The sequence below is a fragment of the Haemaphysalis longicornis genome, unplaced genomic scaffold (genome assembly GCF_048455015.1).
Source record: "Haemaphysalis longicornis isolate Haplotype H1 unplaced genomic scaffold, Haemaphysalis longicornis Haplotype H1 scaffold_4, whole genome shotgun sequence".
Classification (NCBI taxonomy): Eukaryota; Metazoa; Arthropoda; class Arachnida; order Ixodida; family Ixodidae; genus Haemaphysalis; species Haemaphysalis longicornis.
In genome coordinates, this window is record NW_027526361.1 from 86,853,051 (window position 1) to 86,870,481 (window position 17,431).

At 46.7% G+C, this 17,431-nt stretch overlaps 1 protein-coding gene and 1 long non-coding RNA gene across 2 annotated transcripts; both read right to left on the reverse strand.

The window, feature by feature from the left end:
- Positions 1-1,929: 1,929 nt before the first annotated feature.
- LOC144180422 (Na(+)/citrate cotransporter-like) lies at positions 1,930-10,939 on the reverse strand. The gene is made up of 5 exons (XM_077708764.1): positions 10,808-10,939; positions 7,702-7,876; positions 6,437-6,598; positions 5,374-5,511; positions 1,930-2,611 (listed from the first exon to the last, which is right to left on the reverse strand). Exons 2-5 carry the CDS (start codon positions 7,846-7,848, stop codon positions 2,456-2,458), a joined length of 603 nt encoding a protein of 200 aa, XP_077564890.1. The 5' UTR covers positions 7,849-7,876; positions 10,808-10,939; the 3' UTR covers positions 1,930-2,455.
- Positions 10,940-14,174: 3,235 nt separating this feature from the next.
- On the reverse strand, positions 14,175-17,207 carry LOC144180421 (uncharacterized). The gene is made up of 3 exons (XR_013324411.1): positions 16,052-17,207; positions 15,498-15,663; positions 14,175-14,406 (listed from the first exon to the last, which is right to left on the reverse strand). It is a non-coding gene; the product is annotated as an uncharacterized LOC144180421 (long non-coding RNA).
- Positions 17,208-17,431: the final 224 nt, after the last annotated feature.

Genomic DNA, 17,431 nt, shown 5'->3' on the forward strand with positions numbered 1-17,431 from the left:
GTGCCAACTTTAGGCGAAACGAGTGTAAAAATCTGGTGTATGTCACCTGAATTGGAACGCTACTTGCACCAAATTTATACGCGGGAAAAAGAGGTTCTTGTCAATGTGGTGGCATGAGTGAGGAACGAAGAACTATTAATTGTTGGCATGCAGTAAAGTCACTCCACCCACTACCATGCGTAGCGATTCGTTCGCAGGAGGGATCAGTCAAATTAGGTACTCACTCAGTACATTCACAGCGCGTTGAGAAAGACGCATTTCTTCAAAGCAACATAGGCAAATTTTTCTTCGACTGCCTTGGCATCTTGTTTTAATCTTGTGACAGCGGAGCTGTTTTACAAGCCGTAAGTTGGCCGTTTTAGGAAAAAATGCGAAAAAAATTGCCGAGCGCTCGTGCGAGTGGGCCTCGCGGCGACCGCCGAGCGTCCTTGCAACGCGCAGTGGCTTTAGCAAAAAAATGGCAAAAACCCCGAGGAGCGAGAAAATGGTGACCGCCCGGGAGAGCGTGCCTCGCGGCGACCGCCGAGTCCCCGGCTCGTGCAGTGGCTCTAGGAAAAAAAAATAGCTCGAACGCTCTTGTCGAGCGCTACCGCGCATGTAAGAAAAAAACTCCGGTAGTATTGCCAAACATGAAAATACGCCCTGCTTGGGAGAGGTCACCGCGGCCGCCGCATTCTCTAGAAGCCATATGGATTTTAGACATGGCTACGAGTGTGCCACTCGTTCCCGAAACAAGTTGCAGATCGCGCCACCACTGCCTCGAGTCGTTGACGAAGAGGTGATGGAAGTCTACAATACTGAGGTTGACTTTGCACCCACCACCATAGCCTCCTTTATACTTTAGAAAGTATAAAGTATAGTGGTGGCATAGCCTCCTTTAGAAAGTATAAAGGAGGCTATGCCACCACTAAAGACGACCTCTTCGATGCATATGACGACTATTCCTAGCACCTCAACATTGCAAAAACCAATGATACTGAAATTTAACTACGTGCGTGGCAAATTGTGACCGGCAATGCTCACCGACAACAGCTCCGCCATTCAAGTCTTGCGCATGAGTGGAAGCTTCCCTGAATTTGATTGATTGTTTGTTCCATTTTATTACCTAGTGCTTGTACAAGGAACACTCAGATGAGTTAAATAGCTGTGTTAAGTACCGACTGCCGATGTTATTTCGTACTTCTGTTTTAGGAGCTGTACACGCACGAAAGCAACGATATTCGTATTCAAAAGTGTTGAATTCCATCCGCATTAGTTTTAAGTGCGAATGCACTTCTTAAGCGACCCTGAACCTGCGTCCACCGGCGATGTCCGCGCTCGTGCGGATGCACGCAGCCTGGCCGCTGACGTGGCACATACCCACGTGGGGGATTGGCCAGGAATCTCCTCGTCTTCCTTGGCAACGGGGGGAGATGGGCGCGCGCTGCCTGGCCGCTGACATGACACATACCCACGTGGGGGATTGGCCAAGAATCGGGCGTGAGAAGGGCTAATGCACCTGCTTAAAGGAGTACTGACACGAAATTTCAAAGCTGAGATCCGCTCTAGCAATCAAGTACAACGACAACAAAAATAGGTGTCTGTGAATAAATGCATCTTTCTTTCTTTGTAGTTGTGTGTGTGTGTGTGATCTCTCTTTCGCGTACATTACCGAACCGCGCAAATTCAACTCGTGCATTCGCACTTTCACATTCTTCCCCTCGGGGAAATGCGGGGAATTTTTGCCGTTTGTGTTCAAAAATTTCTGATTCGATCCGCAATGATTTTTGATTATTCGCTTTCGATTCGCCGTCCCTAATTGAAAACTCGCACACTTCTGCTTTTCATCCTCCTTTAATCTGCTCTCAGAGCATGCAGGGTGACTAGAGGAAAGGAAACGGCATGCGAACTGTTTTCGCGTCACTTGACTGAATCATGCCACCAATAGTTTATTCATGATAGCGCCGCTAGACAACACAAATGCAAGTTTTATTTTCATCAAAGTGCAACAACAAAACATTACTTGGACATTGACGTTATCATCTCTTTCCAATCAGAAGTCTGATTCAGACCGTAAAAAAGTAGGCTAATGATAACATCCACATTGCAAAGATACTTCACAGAAGAACTAAAACAACTGGCTCAAATTCATTCCCAAAATGCGTAGTAATCATCTTCCAATTGGAATATATGAGAGAAAGAACGCTGACAGTACAGCGGAATAAATAAGCGTTATATAAGCATCAATCGAATCGGAGAATACTACACCTTAGTCATTCAGGTTTTCAGCAGCACCGACATCTCATTGTACGGAGAACAAAAAGAGAAAAGGAAAAGCCGGGGGGAAAGCTTCCGAATAAGCTGGCGAAATAAGTCTATAAAACAACGTCCATGTGTTCGCTGGCAAGTCTGCAAAAACAGGAAGTTTTGGTAGCGCTCCCTGCGCAGATCCCCGCCTCCTCTTCCTCCTGCTCCCTTAGTGCCCCGGAGTAGAACTGACGTCCGTGGTGCTCAGGCAAGTCGATGCCCAACTGGGGAAGACCCTGAAGTCGAAGATGAAGTCTCCAAGAGTGTTTAGGACGGCCAGGTTGATGATTTGGCAGATGAACTTGATAATCAAGCCGGGGATGAACTGCAAAGAGGATTCAAGAAGACAGAGGAATGTCTGCGCGTAGATAAGTCCATAGGTCAGTCGGTCGGTAAAATAAATATTTCACCTCCCTGTTCCTCTCTCTTCCCCAACCCCCGAGCAGTGGCAATGCGCGTCGACCAGCTCGGACCTGCAGGAGCAGCTCACACTGATCCGGAGGGCCACACAAGCAGCGGCGGCGCGCGGCCTTCTAAAATAAGGAAACCACCCACTTTTTTTTTTCGCAATAAACGTTTTTCCGCCTCCCACTCACTTCCCTCGGTGCGCCTCAGCCGTCGAGAAACACGTTTACGCAGCCCTTTTTCAGAGTAGCTGAACTGAGGTTTACCAACCACGAGAAAAACGGTTCCAACCACCACCCTGTTTGCTCTACAAAGTTTCTTCCTCCTGCACAAGCTTGGCATTTGAAATAATGTTTTTAGTCTCATCAGGCCACAAGGCTCCCGACAGTAGACGGCTATCTCGGCCCCTTGCGTGCCCGTCCGTCCGTCTGTCTGTCTGTCTGTCTGTCTGTCTGTCTGTCTGTCTGTCTGTCTGTCTGTCTGTCTGTCCGTCTGTCTGTCTGTCTGTCTGTCTGTCTCTGTCTGTCCGCCCGTCCGTCCGTCCATCCGTCCGTCTGTCTGTCTGTCTGTCTGTCTGTCTGTCTGTCTGTCTGTCTGTCTGTCTGTCTGTCTGTCTGTCTGTCTGTCTGTCTGTCTGTCTGTCACTGCCCGGATAAGAATTGGGCGGGGTATTTGTTCGCACCGCTGTGGATTAACTCTGTCATGGCTCATACTTTTTAACATTACACATCGCCAAAAAACCTCTGGCACATTTGGAGAAAAATTTGAGTACAAAACGAGGTGTACCAGCGTTATTCCAAATAAAAGTACAATGGTATTGGTTTTCACGACGGCAGACGAAAACAAACAAAGCGTTAAAGAAGTCGCCGAGGTAAGATGACAACGGGTCCCGCTGTCCCAGCAGAAGGCGCGCGAGTAGCGCCAACGCGGAAAAATTTAATTGAATTGAACAGTTCTCCATTGCCTTCATTATGTGGCCTCAACCAGGAAGTATGACTTCATGGGAGCAAGGAGGCGGAAGAGGAAGAACGCGAGGGTTGGAAAAGAAGAGAGGAGAAAGTTAGGCCGCAGGGCACAATAGAGTATTGTCGTTCGATGACATTTGCAGCGAAGCAAGCATATACGGGTCCAGTTTTCAGCCGAGAGCTCAGCCTGGAGAGATCTTTTCATGTCACGGGGATCGCCTATTATTCGCGTGTGGTGACAGCCGCTGTACAGCCCGTCTTGTTAAGCTAAATCTCTTCATCGTCATCATCAGCCTGGTTGTGTCCACTGCAGGACGACGGCCTTTCCCAATAAACAAGTGGTGTGGAAGACATTCTAGCTCAAATTCAGCGCAGAAAATGGGAACCCGCTGGTTACGCTATGCGCACGAGGGACAACAAGTGGACCGTCCGTTTAACGGAGTGGCTGGCAATAGAGCGTAAGCGGAATAGTGGTCAACCGGAATGTACCGATGAGCTACGAAATTTGCTGTTAAAGGGACCCTATAACATTTTAGAAAAACGCTCTCACTCTTTCCTTCGCGTCCGGAAGCACTGCGAAAGCTACAGTTATCGCCAGCACGGAGCGGCACTGCGTGATTTGCTCGTCCCATCAGATACGCCTTCCGTTTCTGCTTTGTTTATCTGGCTTTATTTTTAAAGTTGCTATCGAAAAGCGTTGATTGCTGCAACTGAAGGAATGCCGGCCAACAGCCGCTAGATGGCCTCAGTGACGTAATTCGGGCCGTCGAAGAACGTCAAGACCGGGAAAGAGAGAAAAATCTTGAGCGAGTTTCCAAGTTATCTGATGAGTATAGAGCAGTAATTTTTGCTGAGGTACTTTGCTACCCCCAACCTAAGTCCTGGGTCTGTTGGGTGACTACGCTCTGCAAGCATTTAAAATTTCAAAAAAAGTTGAAAGTGTAGCAGGGTCCCTTTAAACTACAACTGTGCGCAACTAAACAGAGCACAACTAAATTACCAGTGCACAATAAATTAACCCAATACTAAACAAAACATTAAGAAACTTGAAAGGATTCAGCGGAAGGCCATTAGGTTTGTTTATTCTAAGTTTTGGCGAACGGACTCTCCCTCAGACCTAATACTAGCTAATAATATTTCTTCCCTTCAGGATCGGAGAAAGAAGTCCCGCCTTGATTTTCTGTCTCTTTTATGTAATCGCAAACTTGCCCTTGATCCCCTTTTCTTTCTCCCTTAAACACAAGACCGACAAGACATCACCAACCAAACGCACTGACTCCATACTAGGCGAGAACGGACACGTTGAAATTTTCGTTTTTCCCACCCATCATTTCAGACTGGAACCAGGTAACCGAATCACGTCCTTCCGATAGTGGGTAACTGTGCATTGTTTCTTGTGTATGTTTTATTGTGTTGATATTTGCATTGCGCCATGCCCTCCTGCTTGGACCGAAGTGTGGTCCGCAGATATATACGTATTAAATAAATAAAATAAATCAATAAATAATTCCGGCCACTTATGACTTCAGTATGAGAAGCAAAGGCCGAATGATAGATATGTGATGTGGTTCTCCTGTGGGCACATCAATAACGATCAGGTGAAATTCTTGTGCCATACGAGCGATACTGTGAACCCTGAGTTCATGGTTCAAGGCCCTTCACACTCGAAAAGGTCACTGCGCCGGCATCACTTGGACGCGGCGCTGGTTATAATTACCAGGTCCTTGGTGGTCACGTGTCCCTCGTCGCAGATGATGGCGATGACCGAGGAAGACGCCGGGAAGATGCACGATTGCGTCACGGACAGGCAGACAGGAAACACGAGATACAGGGGATTCAGCCGCAGCTTGCACGCCTGCGATGGTGCAAGAAGAGGCGGAGTGAGTGACAGGGAGCTCCTCCTCCTCCCACCCCTACAGAGCCTAGCGTCACTAAAGAAGCTACGCTTAAGAGTACCGCCACTTCGTGCACCCGGAAGCGTCTGGGGGCCATTTTGTTTCTGGCTTGCAGTGTTGCCATCTCCCGCAACGAAACCGGCGCCGGTTGTGACGGGCAGAGTGCGACCGGCCGCTCTAGCTTCCGCGCAGCAGCAGAGAGAGAAAGAGATGAGAAGTTCCCAGAAACAAAATGGCTGCGCCCATATGTAAACAAATGTCACGTGGTGCCAACCGACCAATGAAAATCCTGGCGGCACATAACAATGAGAGAAAAGAGTGCCAATATTCTAAAAACCTTTATTTAGTGACGCTAACTGCGCCCATTCTCTTCCGCTGTATCATCCTCATTCCCTCGCCACCTTCCTGAATCGTTCCGTATGTACGATGGGAGTACAAAATCCTTGCTTTGCTGTCACAGTGCCGGGATGAGAACAAGGATGGTGCGGTTATACGTTAAAGAATTTTGGTACTGCTTTTATCTGTGTGTGACCGGCAGAAACGACAAATTATGGTGCGAATAAATTCCGTATATACCGAAAATACGGAAAGAATGTGGTGCCGTATTTAGCGCTTTAATTAAGACACACACACAAAAACTGTGTCAAATGTTTCTATTCTGACAAATCAGTTCATTATTTCGTTATTCGAAAGATTACTTGCAATAGTAGTGCTTGTGCATGTAATGCTCTGCATGAATTCTGTATTCCTATTACTCCATATGTATGCAACGTTTCACTATGGTGCTTTTTCGTATTCCTTCTTTGTTCCCTTTCTGCTCCGCTATCTCAGCCTTCTTTAGTGATTGGGCACTTGGAAGAGCTGTTGAGTGACTGGGCGGCTCACCAGGGTGATGACGACGGGAAGAAGCATGGTGGCCGCCGCGTCGTTGGGCGTGAACTCGGTGAGCAGGGTGGCACCCAGGGATATGAAGACCTGCAGCTGCAGCGGTGTGCGCAGATTCAGCTTCTCGACAATCATCACGAAGTCCGCCGAGAGGTGCGTCACCTGCGTGACACCCGGTGGGCACGTGGCTTCATAGCTGCAGCCAAGGCTTTCCCAAGCGTGCACTTAGCAGTAGACTTCGGTAACCTGCTGAATGTTCTACCGCGATGTGGCTGATAAAGCTATGACACGCGTAGGCGGAATTGTGAATGGGTGCAATACTAATTTCGCTCCACTGTCGGCCTGTACACGACATAGTGCTTTCCCCATCAAGGGGAAGGGGTTCGATCAGGGGCCAGTTTGTGGCTCCTGATCGGCGGGAGGAAGAAATTGACTGTGTAGGCACAGCGAAGTATCTTCGGCGCAGTATCATTGGCTGCGTTTACACGACGAAAGAAATTGACTGTGTAGGCACAGCGAAGTATCTTCGGCGCAGTATCATTGGCCGCGTTTACACGACGAAATAAATTGACTGTGTAAGCACAGCGAAGTATCTTCGGAGCAGTATCATTGGCTGCGTTTACACGACGACGAAAAAAAAGTGCAGCGAATCCAGTTTTTCTCGCGTCAACGTAATCTAAACAACACGCTGCTCTCGGAAGTATATGCGAAGTCGACGCGTCAGCGGGCTTGGAAGCGTTGTCTCTGCTGCGCCAGCTCGCTGCGGTGCGCTTCTGTCGCAGCCACGCAAACGCGGACATGTTCGGCGAGCCTACCGGCACGCCTTCTTTCTTCCGCACTCCCGTGGTCGCTGCGCCCGATTCCATCTTCACGTCGGCCCTCACTTCTCAATAAGGTTGGCGGGGATGGCATCCTTCTGGGGACGCTTGGTAAGCACGGTTGATAATCACGGCTGCTGCCGACGTCTAGCGCCCACAGAGAATCGCTCAATGAGCCTAGTAACGCTGTCGCGCTGAAACGAGCGTTGCGACAGGGAATCAAACCCACGTGCCCGCCCTCAGCATCACAACGCCATATGCGATGAGCGGATAGAAAACCAGAGTTATCGCAGTTGGCCTGCTTGGGGGATTTGGGCCAAACGAATTCGGTTTACAAGGCAGCCCTGCTGTTTCGGTGTAAATGGCACTAGAGAGTACGCCGCGCAAAGGCTTCCTTCGCTTGAACAACGCTACAAGACAAGTGGCAAGAGAAAGCTTCGCGCGTACGTCGCTGGCGATTCCCAGCGCGAATCCGCCGCCGAAGGTGAGCAGCATGCCCCAGGCCATCTTGTGGGTGACCACGCTCCAGGACAGGATCCGGCGGTCCAGGTTGTCGCTCTTCATGGGCACCGCGAACAGAATCGCCACGGCCATGAACGCCACGGACGTGTCGTCCACGGAGCTGCGGTCCAAAGTGTGCACCATGCCTAAGGTCTGAAGTTGTCGAAAAACCCCGCCAAGAAGCAGCGCGCGGGAACAAAAAAGCCAAGCACCCCTCTTAAGAGAAAGACGGTGAAAACTCGAAGCTTTCTCCCGTACAATCTGAGTCAAAGTCAAAGTCCAAAATCCAAACTGCTTCGACAGTGGCGCAATCGAATAAACGTCCACTTTATAACGCGAGGCACCCACGTTCGATTGCGATCACAGGGAGCGTTTTTTTTTTTTTTTTCTTGAGGCGATTGATGCACGTGCCTTTGTGCAAACCCTTTATGTAAGTTGGTTTTCCTGCGCTGCGTTTCTGGCGCAAAGATTTGGGATTTTGGACTTTGGCTTTTGATTTTGAAAAACCCCAGAGAATGCGTCGCGTTTCAACCATCTTTCGTTTCACCCACTCTCATCATCAGCGTCAGAGAAACCTGGCTTTCCGGCAGTGCGTTTTGGTGTGGAATACAGACGAAATGAGTGGAACAAAGAAAGCTTCGCTTTAATAAAAAAATGCCGTGGTTGAACGCGGTTAAATCAACTTTGTCGAGCGAAAGCTCGCTTTTCGCACAGAGAGCGTGCTGTGAACATTGCAAGGCAAAAACAGACGCTGCCGTCGCAGTTGCCGCTGAAGGCGCCAACGCGCAATGAACATAGATGCAATTAGCGCTCCTTGAATTATTTTCTGATGATGGCACGGACTCTAACTTTTTCGCCAACGAGCACTGGACGCTTTCACTCTGCGCAAGCGCACGAGGCACTGGCTTGACCTTGGCCGAGCCTGAAGGTCAGAATAACGATAGGAGCCGTTTTCTGGTTTTGTGCCTGGAGTAATAAAGCTTTCGCTTTAAAAACGTTTAATTCTTGGAGCGTTTTAGCTTCATCGGTTGACAATGTATAACAATCCTCGCCACTAAAAATGTTCCTCGTCTTCCACCAAAGCCATGTAGCACCAAGGCCACGCTAAAAACGAAAAACTTCGGCTACCTAAAACCAAAATAGCGATAAGCGTTTATCAAAGAAAAGCTTTATTAATGTCGTCGAGCGGTTTCGCCGTCGCGGTAAAGTTGACCATCATTTGACCGCAGCTGCGCCGCACCCTTGGCAACGTATCGCGTGACTCGCCGGACCGAGCTCCGCCGACACCCGCTTCGCCGCTGTCGGCTTGGCGCATGCGCTCTCCGCAGCTGGTTCGCGCCCGACCAAGTGACTGACCGCGTACAGTGCGCGTCAGGCTTGTCTAGGGCAAGCGAGCGCGCGGCTTCCGAGCATGCTGGCGACATCTACTGATAGTGGCTGGGTTGGAGATAGCTTGCCATTGCGCGTGCGTGGATCTCGGACAGGATCGGGTCGGTCGTCTTATAGCATGGGCCTCTCAAACTTAGAGACGCCACGCCCCACAAGGGGCGCTTTTATTCTGAAGTGCCAACCGTACGTAGCCGGTGACAGGGGGTAAGCGCGTAATTTGACGCCATGTATTATCAGTGCAGCCGTTACTTAATCGCACAGAAGTTTAGACGCAAAGTGCTGCAGTGCGTTCTTGTTGCGTGCTTTTCATTTGCTAAACATGAGATTCAGAAGATTAGGGGAGGTCGTTGTCTAGCATTGCGTAACCGCCTGATGGGTTATTGCATCGCGTCGAACGACGCGTCTATCTGCCCTGTCAACGCTCCTGGCTGCCACTTTGAAAGACAATCGCCCCTGGAGGGTGGTGGCGTCTGCAAATTCGAGCGGCACATGCGAAACGAAGACCGGCCTGACCCTGTCCGAGATCGGCGCACGCGCAATGGCAAGCTATCTCTAACCCAGCCGCTATCAGCAGATGTCGCCCGCACGCTCCCAAGCCGCGCGCTCGCTTGCCCTAGACAAGCCTGACGCGCACTGTACATGCGAGCTTGGCCATGAATGAGAGCGAGACCGGGGCGTCTTCTCTGTGCGTTGCCCGCCGCTGGAGGCTTTGAGCCGGCGTCGGCTAGCCGCGTCTGACCCCTCCCCCGCGGATACCCCGGCGACCTGCTCAGCTCAGAAAACGCCGGAAGCGGGATGACAACCGTAGACAAAGACAGACTTTGGACAAATGGTGTAATAATAGGAGCTAAATCAAAGGTTAACAAAGTGGAACGACGACTCAACCAGGCTAAGCCTAGCTTTCGCTTTGCTTATACAGGGTTAGTTGAGCTAAGCCGCAGCCTCTTTTTGTCTATTGTGCGTTATGATAAAGTAAATAAAAATATTACCAGTCGCCCGTTGAAAATGCGACCGAATCTCCAACCAAGCCCCATCAATTGACAACAACCATCGTTCCTCTGCCCAACGCAAAATATCCCTCAGCAGTTTCGTTCTCTAGACACAAACTCAATGTAGTCGTTAGAACGGGATCTAAAGCGTAAATAATTAGGCCCTGCTACACGTTATCACCATCGTTCTTCGCAATTTTTTGTTCAATGGATGTTTCAGCAGCCTTCATCCCAGATTTGGCTCAGTAACAGAAGGTGCTAAAATCCGCGTAAAACGCCTAAATTCTAATAGCTTTCAGAACAGGCGCTGACCTATACTTGACTGTTTCGTACCGCACATAATGCATAGTAGTTACAGGCTGAAACTTCATGACTATTGTTGAACCTATTCATATAGAAATTGTTACACGGTTTAATTATATTCGACGCAGAGAGCTGGGAGAGCCTAATTGGACTCCTGTCCTGCCGAGGCATTTGATTCAGCTAAGTCTCGTCGAGCGCGGAGCTAGGGAAGCTATAGATGGCGTGGCAGCGAAGAACTTATTGAGAGACCGTTCACTGCACACGGAATATGAATGCCTCAAGAATCCGAAGCAGTGTTACTGGCTTGGTAAACTTCACCCAGATAAAGTTCACCGGTGAATGCCAGACAGAGAGTGCGAGAGACTGCTCACTGCAGATGAAGAAGCTCTGCCCATCCGACGAAGAAGACGGCCTTCCTGGTGGACCAGAGGAAGAACACGACGACCAGCACTGTGATGACAAGCTTCTCGGCGGCCCTGGAAGCATGCACGAAGACAACGAATACTTATAGCTGGCAGTAAAGCCGGTCCTTGTACTGTCCCCATAGCTGCAAAGCATCGGCGTATACACGCATGCGCACACCGAATTCTTGGCCATGTCCGCATGCTAGAGTGCTAACCGGTCGATAGCTACGAACATAAGCCAGGACTGGTTTATGTGCGGAACACCATCCCTACCTTGCTCAGCAACATCACCTCCTCGTAGTGAATGAACGCCAGCGGTGGATCAGTAGGCGATGTACTACCATGCTGCATGCTCTCTTCAAGAGCGGGACCATGGCGCCCGACCTCAACGGGAACAGTGTGCGTCACGCCATTTTCATCTTAGTGAGGAGTGAATTAAGCAGAAGCGTGCGTTGTGTATTTTAAAGACGATAGTCTTTCTTGGTCTACTTAAACCCAGAAATTTTGGTCTGTCTGTATGTCTGTCTGTCTGTGACTCGATTCAGCCAGCCGGCCAACGTGAAGCAGATCTACTTATTTATAAAGTTACATCTAATAAAGTTACATCTATCTATTTATTTATTTGTTTGTTTGTTTGTTTGTTTGTTTGTTTGTTTGTTTCAATACTCTCGGTGCCCCGAAAGGCGTTACAGAGAGGAGTGGGAAGGTTATACAGTGCAAGTTATGGCCGTCTTAAATGAAACAGGATCAGGGTCGCTGGCAATGGAGGCGGGGAGGCTGTTCCAGTCCGATGCTGTCTTCGGCAAGAACGAATTGAAACGTAAATTCGTCCGGCAATTGGGGACTGCAACTTTTAATCTGTGGTCAAAGCGTGGGAAATATAAGATGGAGGTGAAACAATGTCATTTTTAATGTCCGGGTTAGTATAGAATATTTTGTGAAAAAGGCTTAAACGTGCAATTTTCCTGCGAGTTGTTAAAGTGGGAAGGTTATAAGGTTTGCTTTCATTGCTGAAACGCTAGCTGCCTGAGAGTAGTTGGAAACGATGAAACGAGAGGCAGGGTTCTGGATTGATTCAAGCGATGAGGAGAGCTATAATAAATGTGGATCCCAGATAGCGAAAGCGCATTCGAGTTTAGTCCTAACAAGTGTTTCATAAAGCAGTAATTTCAAGGAAACAGGAGCTAAGGGAAAGTTACGACGTAAGTAGCCAAGCATGCGATTAGCATTGTTAGTTACATAATCAACGTGCGTTTGCCAAGCAATGTTGCTACTGATGTGAATGTCAAGCTATGTGTACGTGTTAACTGTTGTGAGCGGAGTAGGGCTAATTACATAGGGATAAAGAGAAGGGGGGAGGGAGTGACTTAGGGAAACTTTCATTAGTTTGCAGTTAGACAGGTTACGCTGCATGGACCAGTCAAAACACCATGCTGAAACGTTGTCCAGATCAGTTTGAAGTTGCAAGCAATGGTAGGTACTAGATATTTCGCACTAGATAACGCAATCGTCTGCAAAAAAGCCGAATTGAGGAACAAATAGTCTTATATACTCACAGCCAAATCTAAACGTCTAAGTTCCTTTACAAAATAATTATAGATGCTTGAGTTTTGCAAAATGAAGTACTACATCCACTGCAGAAAAAAAAAGCTAAACACTGTCGCATGCTTCTGGCGGAATTTGAAGAAATCAAGAAGCAACAGTTACTAAAGCTTCCACTAGATAGGTTTCATGTTCTGCTTGGAACGCACGTGGACTACGGCAACGCGCTTCTATAAGGGTTGAAGTAGGGCGCCTCAATTCACGCGCGTCTCCGCCGTACAGCAGCGCTGGCATCGAGGCACCCGGCCTGGAGCAGTGAAACACGGTAAATTTCAATTCTTTTGAGCAAACCTTTAGCGTGTTTACCTTGGAAGGAGCGCGACGCGAGAGGAACAACATAAGAGGTGAGCTTGAAAGCTAAGGGAGGCATTTACTTGGCAAATGTCGACAAATACTATCGTCTTTTGTCGACATTTGCAACGGAAGGAGCAGATATGCGGCCAATTTTTTGGTTAACGGCTTGTTTTTTGGCTGTCACTTTGCTTTTGTTTTGAACTTAATTACCCGCTCCACACAAAGGATCTTCACCCATATTTCATCCAGAACAAAATTTAAGCTCTCCTAGGGCGGCGTTTCTATACAGTTATATTATGTATATTGCATATTCCGACTGAGCGCAACAAATAATTTAAATGGTTTATTATTAGAATGTTTGATCATGCCGGGAGGTAAATTTTTAAGAAAGGTGGCGTCCGTAGATAACAAGAACAATACCGAACTTTCACAAAAATGATTTTAATAATACTCTCTAATAAACAATCATACATATTTTCATTTATGCACAGATCGTTCATAAGCAGGTAATACAATTATATTTTTGCAAGCAATATGCACTTTTATAAGAGAAGGAAACACATTCATAATGCACACGCCTTTTCTGCTATTAAACGGGGAAATAAACTTACATATTTACAAATGTTCCTACGTCAACACAGTGCAGAAAATAGGTTAGGCGTTTCGCAGAAATTTAGCGTTGAAATGTCGCGTGTACGTGTACACACTGTAAAAAAAATTTGGTCAAAATGACGGAAAAGTTCTGGCAGCTCTATTTCCAAGCCTTTGGCCGTCAAATTGATGAGTGGTCGTCAATACCAAATGACGGCGTTTTTGGTCATTTTGACGGCCTACTTGTCATCCTGAAATACAAATTAGTCGTCAAAATGACGTGCTGCCTTCATTTTGACGACTCACTCGTCAACCTGATATACAAGAAAGTCGTCAAAAAGACTTTCACTGTCATTTTGACGACCACCTGTCAACCTGATATACAAGAAGTCGTCAAAATGACAGCCCCAGTCTTCTCATTATACATTTGGTCGTCATTTTGACGTTTTTGTTGTCATCCTATACTACTAAGGAGTCGTCATAATGACGGCTTCAGATGTTATTTCGACTGTTGTACACTTTTGTCAATATAAAATAGTATTAGTCTGTCAAAATTGATCAGGCATCAGTTTTTTTTTTTCTTATCATTAAATACAAAATTGGGGAATGAATTGTGTGAGTGCCACGTACAGGGGACACTATCAAAGAAAAGATGCTACAAAAGCTGGCATCTGTGTTCGTATATTTATTCCTCGAGAATGGTACAATGGATGCATAAATTGAATGGTACAGTGGGTACATGGATGGAACATAGATTTAAAAAACATCAAACTTCCAGACTGCTACTTGTTTACCAGGAGCCATGGGTGCGTTACCTGAGAAAAAAATGAAAGAAAACAATATTCATTTTAGTGATTGCTTGAAATCGTTCAGCAGCGACGTTTCGCTGCTCTGCGACATGCATGCGTGGTAAGCATACTGTTTTGATTTAACCTACTGGTCATACCTATATACTGGTCATAATTAAAGGCTCAACATACCTATGTTAAAGCGCTTTAATAAGGCTCAGCAACCTCGGTGCTATGCCACTGGTCAGCCCCTTGCCTCGTCCTTTAGATTGGTTGATCTGCCCGAAGTACCTGAAAAGGAATTGAAAAGAGATAAGATAAATCTATAGGCCATGAACTGACTACTACATATTTAGGCTTTATGATGGCATATGCGATATAATTTATAAAATGAAATTCTTTCTGTAAAGCACATGTGGTCAAGTGTCAGGGACTAATTTGGAAAATAATCAGTAAGAAATATCGGAAGCTTTGTACATTAAACAGTCTACCACTACAGTGCACCTCACAGCCCAGGTTTAGCTTCGGTGCATAAAGCACACAAAACTTTAAATTTGAAAAAAATATTAAGAAAACCTGTGCATTTACATTTCACACTGAACAGCACCTCACCTCAATGCTATAGGAAAGAATAAGTTACTTATCATGATGCCTAGAATAGATATCTGTACCAAGTACAGTACAGTGAAGATAATTCAAACTCGGATAATTCACACTTTCGGTTAATTCTCACAAATTTCAAAATTTTGGTTGCCCGCTGTTTGCAATATATTTTTAAGTCGTTTAATTCAAACAGCTTCATTACGTAAATTCGGTTAATTCGCACTCTTCGCTTGTACTTGGCAGAAAATATCGGTTGCATTTGCTGCTTCTAGCTGCAAATTTGCATCCTCATATCACTAATAGCCACAAATAAGTCCTATTACCTGCATACACGTGTCAAAACGGCATGCACGCGCCAACAACCGCGTGTAGATTGAAAAAGAAAGAAAAAAAAACTGCTTTGGACTCTCATGCAAATCAAAGGAGTAATCCATTCGTGATTCTTTTTTCAGGGTGTGAATAGCGACTATTCTGCGTGAATGCTTTACTACTAAATATATGTGAATGTTTCATTACAACACAAGTTTGTATGTTGCCCCTAACCATATTTACGATAACTTCTGATTATTGAAACCTCTGATAATGTAAACAGATTCATCGAGGTCCCTTTGAGTTTGAATTATCATGAGTTTACTGTATTGTGGCACCAAGGGAGGAGAACTTGTCTGTCGCGAGACAGACGAGACATTTTCATGAATGCTCGTTATCTTAAGGAAACTAGTTGCTGACACTTAAATTGCAAACTGTATCAGAAGAACTATCACTTCAAGTTCATTTACCTTTGAAAGAACTCCATGGTGAGAGGGCAGCCAGACGGGTACGAAATATTGAAAACGAAGAAGGCTCCAAGTAGTAGTCCCGTTGCCTTCTCCATGCTAGCAGTGGCCATGCATTCATGTCCATCGACTGCAGGCACGACCTGACGAATGTCTCCCAAGCTCGAACCTGCATAGACAGAATATTATGTCACATTCGCAACATCGTGTTTGAAGAGGCTATGCAAAGGTTTCGTTTGAGCTACGATATCGTTATGGTAAGCCCACTGCCATTCAGTAAAATGCATCCGAAGCACCTAAAATTGTTATTATGCCAAAACTGGCCTGAGCTGCGATGTTATCGACACTTGAATCCATAAAAATGCATTTCAAGAGGTATTACATTCCATTAAATATAAAGCAAGATTTAAAAAAAAATCCTTCAGCAATTTTGATTCTGCCGACAGAAATCGCAAGCCAAATTATACCAGCACTTGCCTCTCCTTTGCTTATAAAGCCATATAATTTTTTATTGAAAATAATTGCTTTGTGTAAATTTATAAATGAAAAATACCCACCTATGACAGCAAGATGTGGTGTTGCCGGCAGTCCCCGAAGTGTGCCTTGACCTGCGTGCTGAAAATTTACAAGCCCACAGGTTAATAAACTCTCTACAAGACACAGAAAGGGTTGAAGCGTTAAATAAACGCCATGCCACGACTAATCAACTATCAGTGGTTTCTAATTTAGCTACCATTACATTTACACCTGTTATAGCGCACTACCACACTAACCTGTTATAGCGCACACTAACCGGTGGTGCGTAAACACCGGCTGTGGACTACATGTATAACCAGGGGAGTGCAGTGGTCATTATTTAAAAATGAAGACAGTTATGTGAAGTACAACGAACACCTGCCCCCTCCCTCTTTAAGTTGCGTTAGTTTACTGCACAGGCCCTCTTTTATGCTTAAGTGCGGCCAGCGAAAACAGCCAACTTGAAAGTATAGTGTCGGGCTACCAACACAACAATTAAATGCGGCGCCCCTTGCAGCGCCTCAGTGCCAGCGCGGGACCATCGGTTATCCCATGTTTAGTGCCTACCGCGGTGTCAATGTAGCCTAAGCTACAAAATTACTGCTTACACAACGTAGGCAGTAACTTCCATTCGAATCAGCGCGCGTCGCTCTTTCCCTATTTCCCACGGCGTCCGTGTCGTTGCGAGTTTCAGGGGCACAGCTTGAATGTAACGTCATTGTCAGCCAGTCGGATTTCGTGAGGCTGTTCCAGTTCTTGGCAGTAACAGTGACAGTACCGAATTACTGCTATCTCGTTACTTCTTTTCCATGACTCGAAACTGTAGCTAGTTACTTTTCAAAAAGAGGAACTTGCAACTGTAACCCTGTTGCTTTTTGTGATGTAAGTGTAACAGAAAACACCGAAACAGTTATTTTCTTTTTACCAAGAATCATCCAAATAACAGCCACACTCGTTAAAGACCGGCGTATAGACCGCGCTTTAACTTTTCAGGACTTTTTCTCCCCATATTCCCCTCACCGTTCCTCAACCCGGCTTCCTTCGCAGTTTAGGACCGTAGGTAGCTAAGAGGAATATCTTAAGGGAAGATACCACTCTGAGATCTATGGTTGCATAAGACCGAGATCGAAGGTCGGTATGTAAAAGGATTTTAAAGTTTTTCTTCCGTCTTGAGCCGAGCGGAAACAAGAAAGTGAAGAAAATGGCAATTAGGCGTCCCTCTATGAGGAAGCTGGCCCACTCGTGTAGAGAAAGACCTCCGGAGAGGGCCCACCGAGAGCGGGCAGCCATATTGACACGGCGAAAGAAGCCGGCGCCCACGGCGGTTGGGGACAGAAACATTTGTCTTCGTTATCCCTGCGGGCTCACTCTCTTTCCATGGTTGAAAAACATCTGGAGTATTGTCTAGGTGCCAGTGCGAG

Coding starts and splice junctions, on each gene's coding strand:
- LOC144180422 (XM_077708764.1), bottom strand. CDS start 7,848: ATGGCCGTGGCGATTCTGTTCGCGGTGCCCATGAAGAGCGACAACCTG. Junction 6,599..7,701: donor CGCTGGGAATCGCCAGCGAC/GTACGCGCGAAG, acceptor GGTGTCACGCAG/GTGACGCACCTCTCGGCGGA. Junction 2,612..5,373: donor ACGTGACCACCAAGGACCTG/GTAATTATAACC, acceptor TCCTCTTTGCAG/TTCATCCCCGGCTTGATTAT.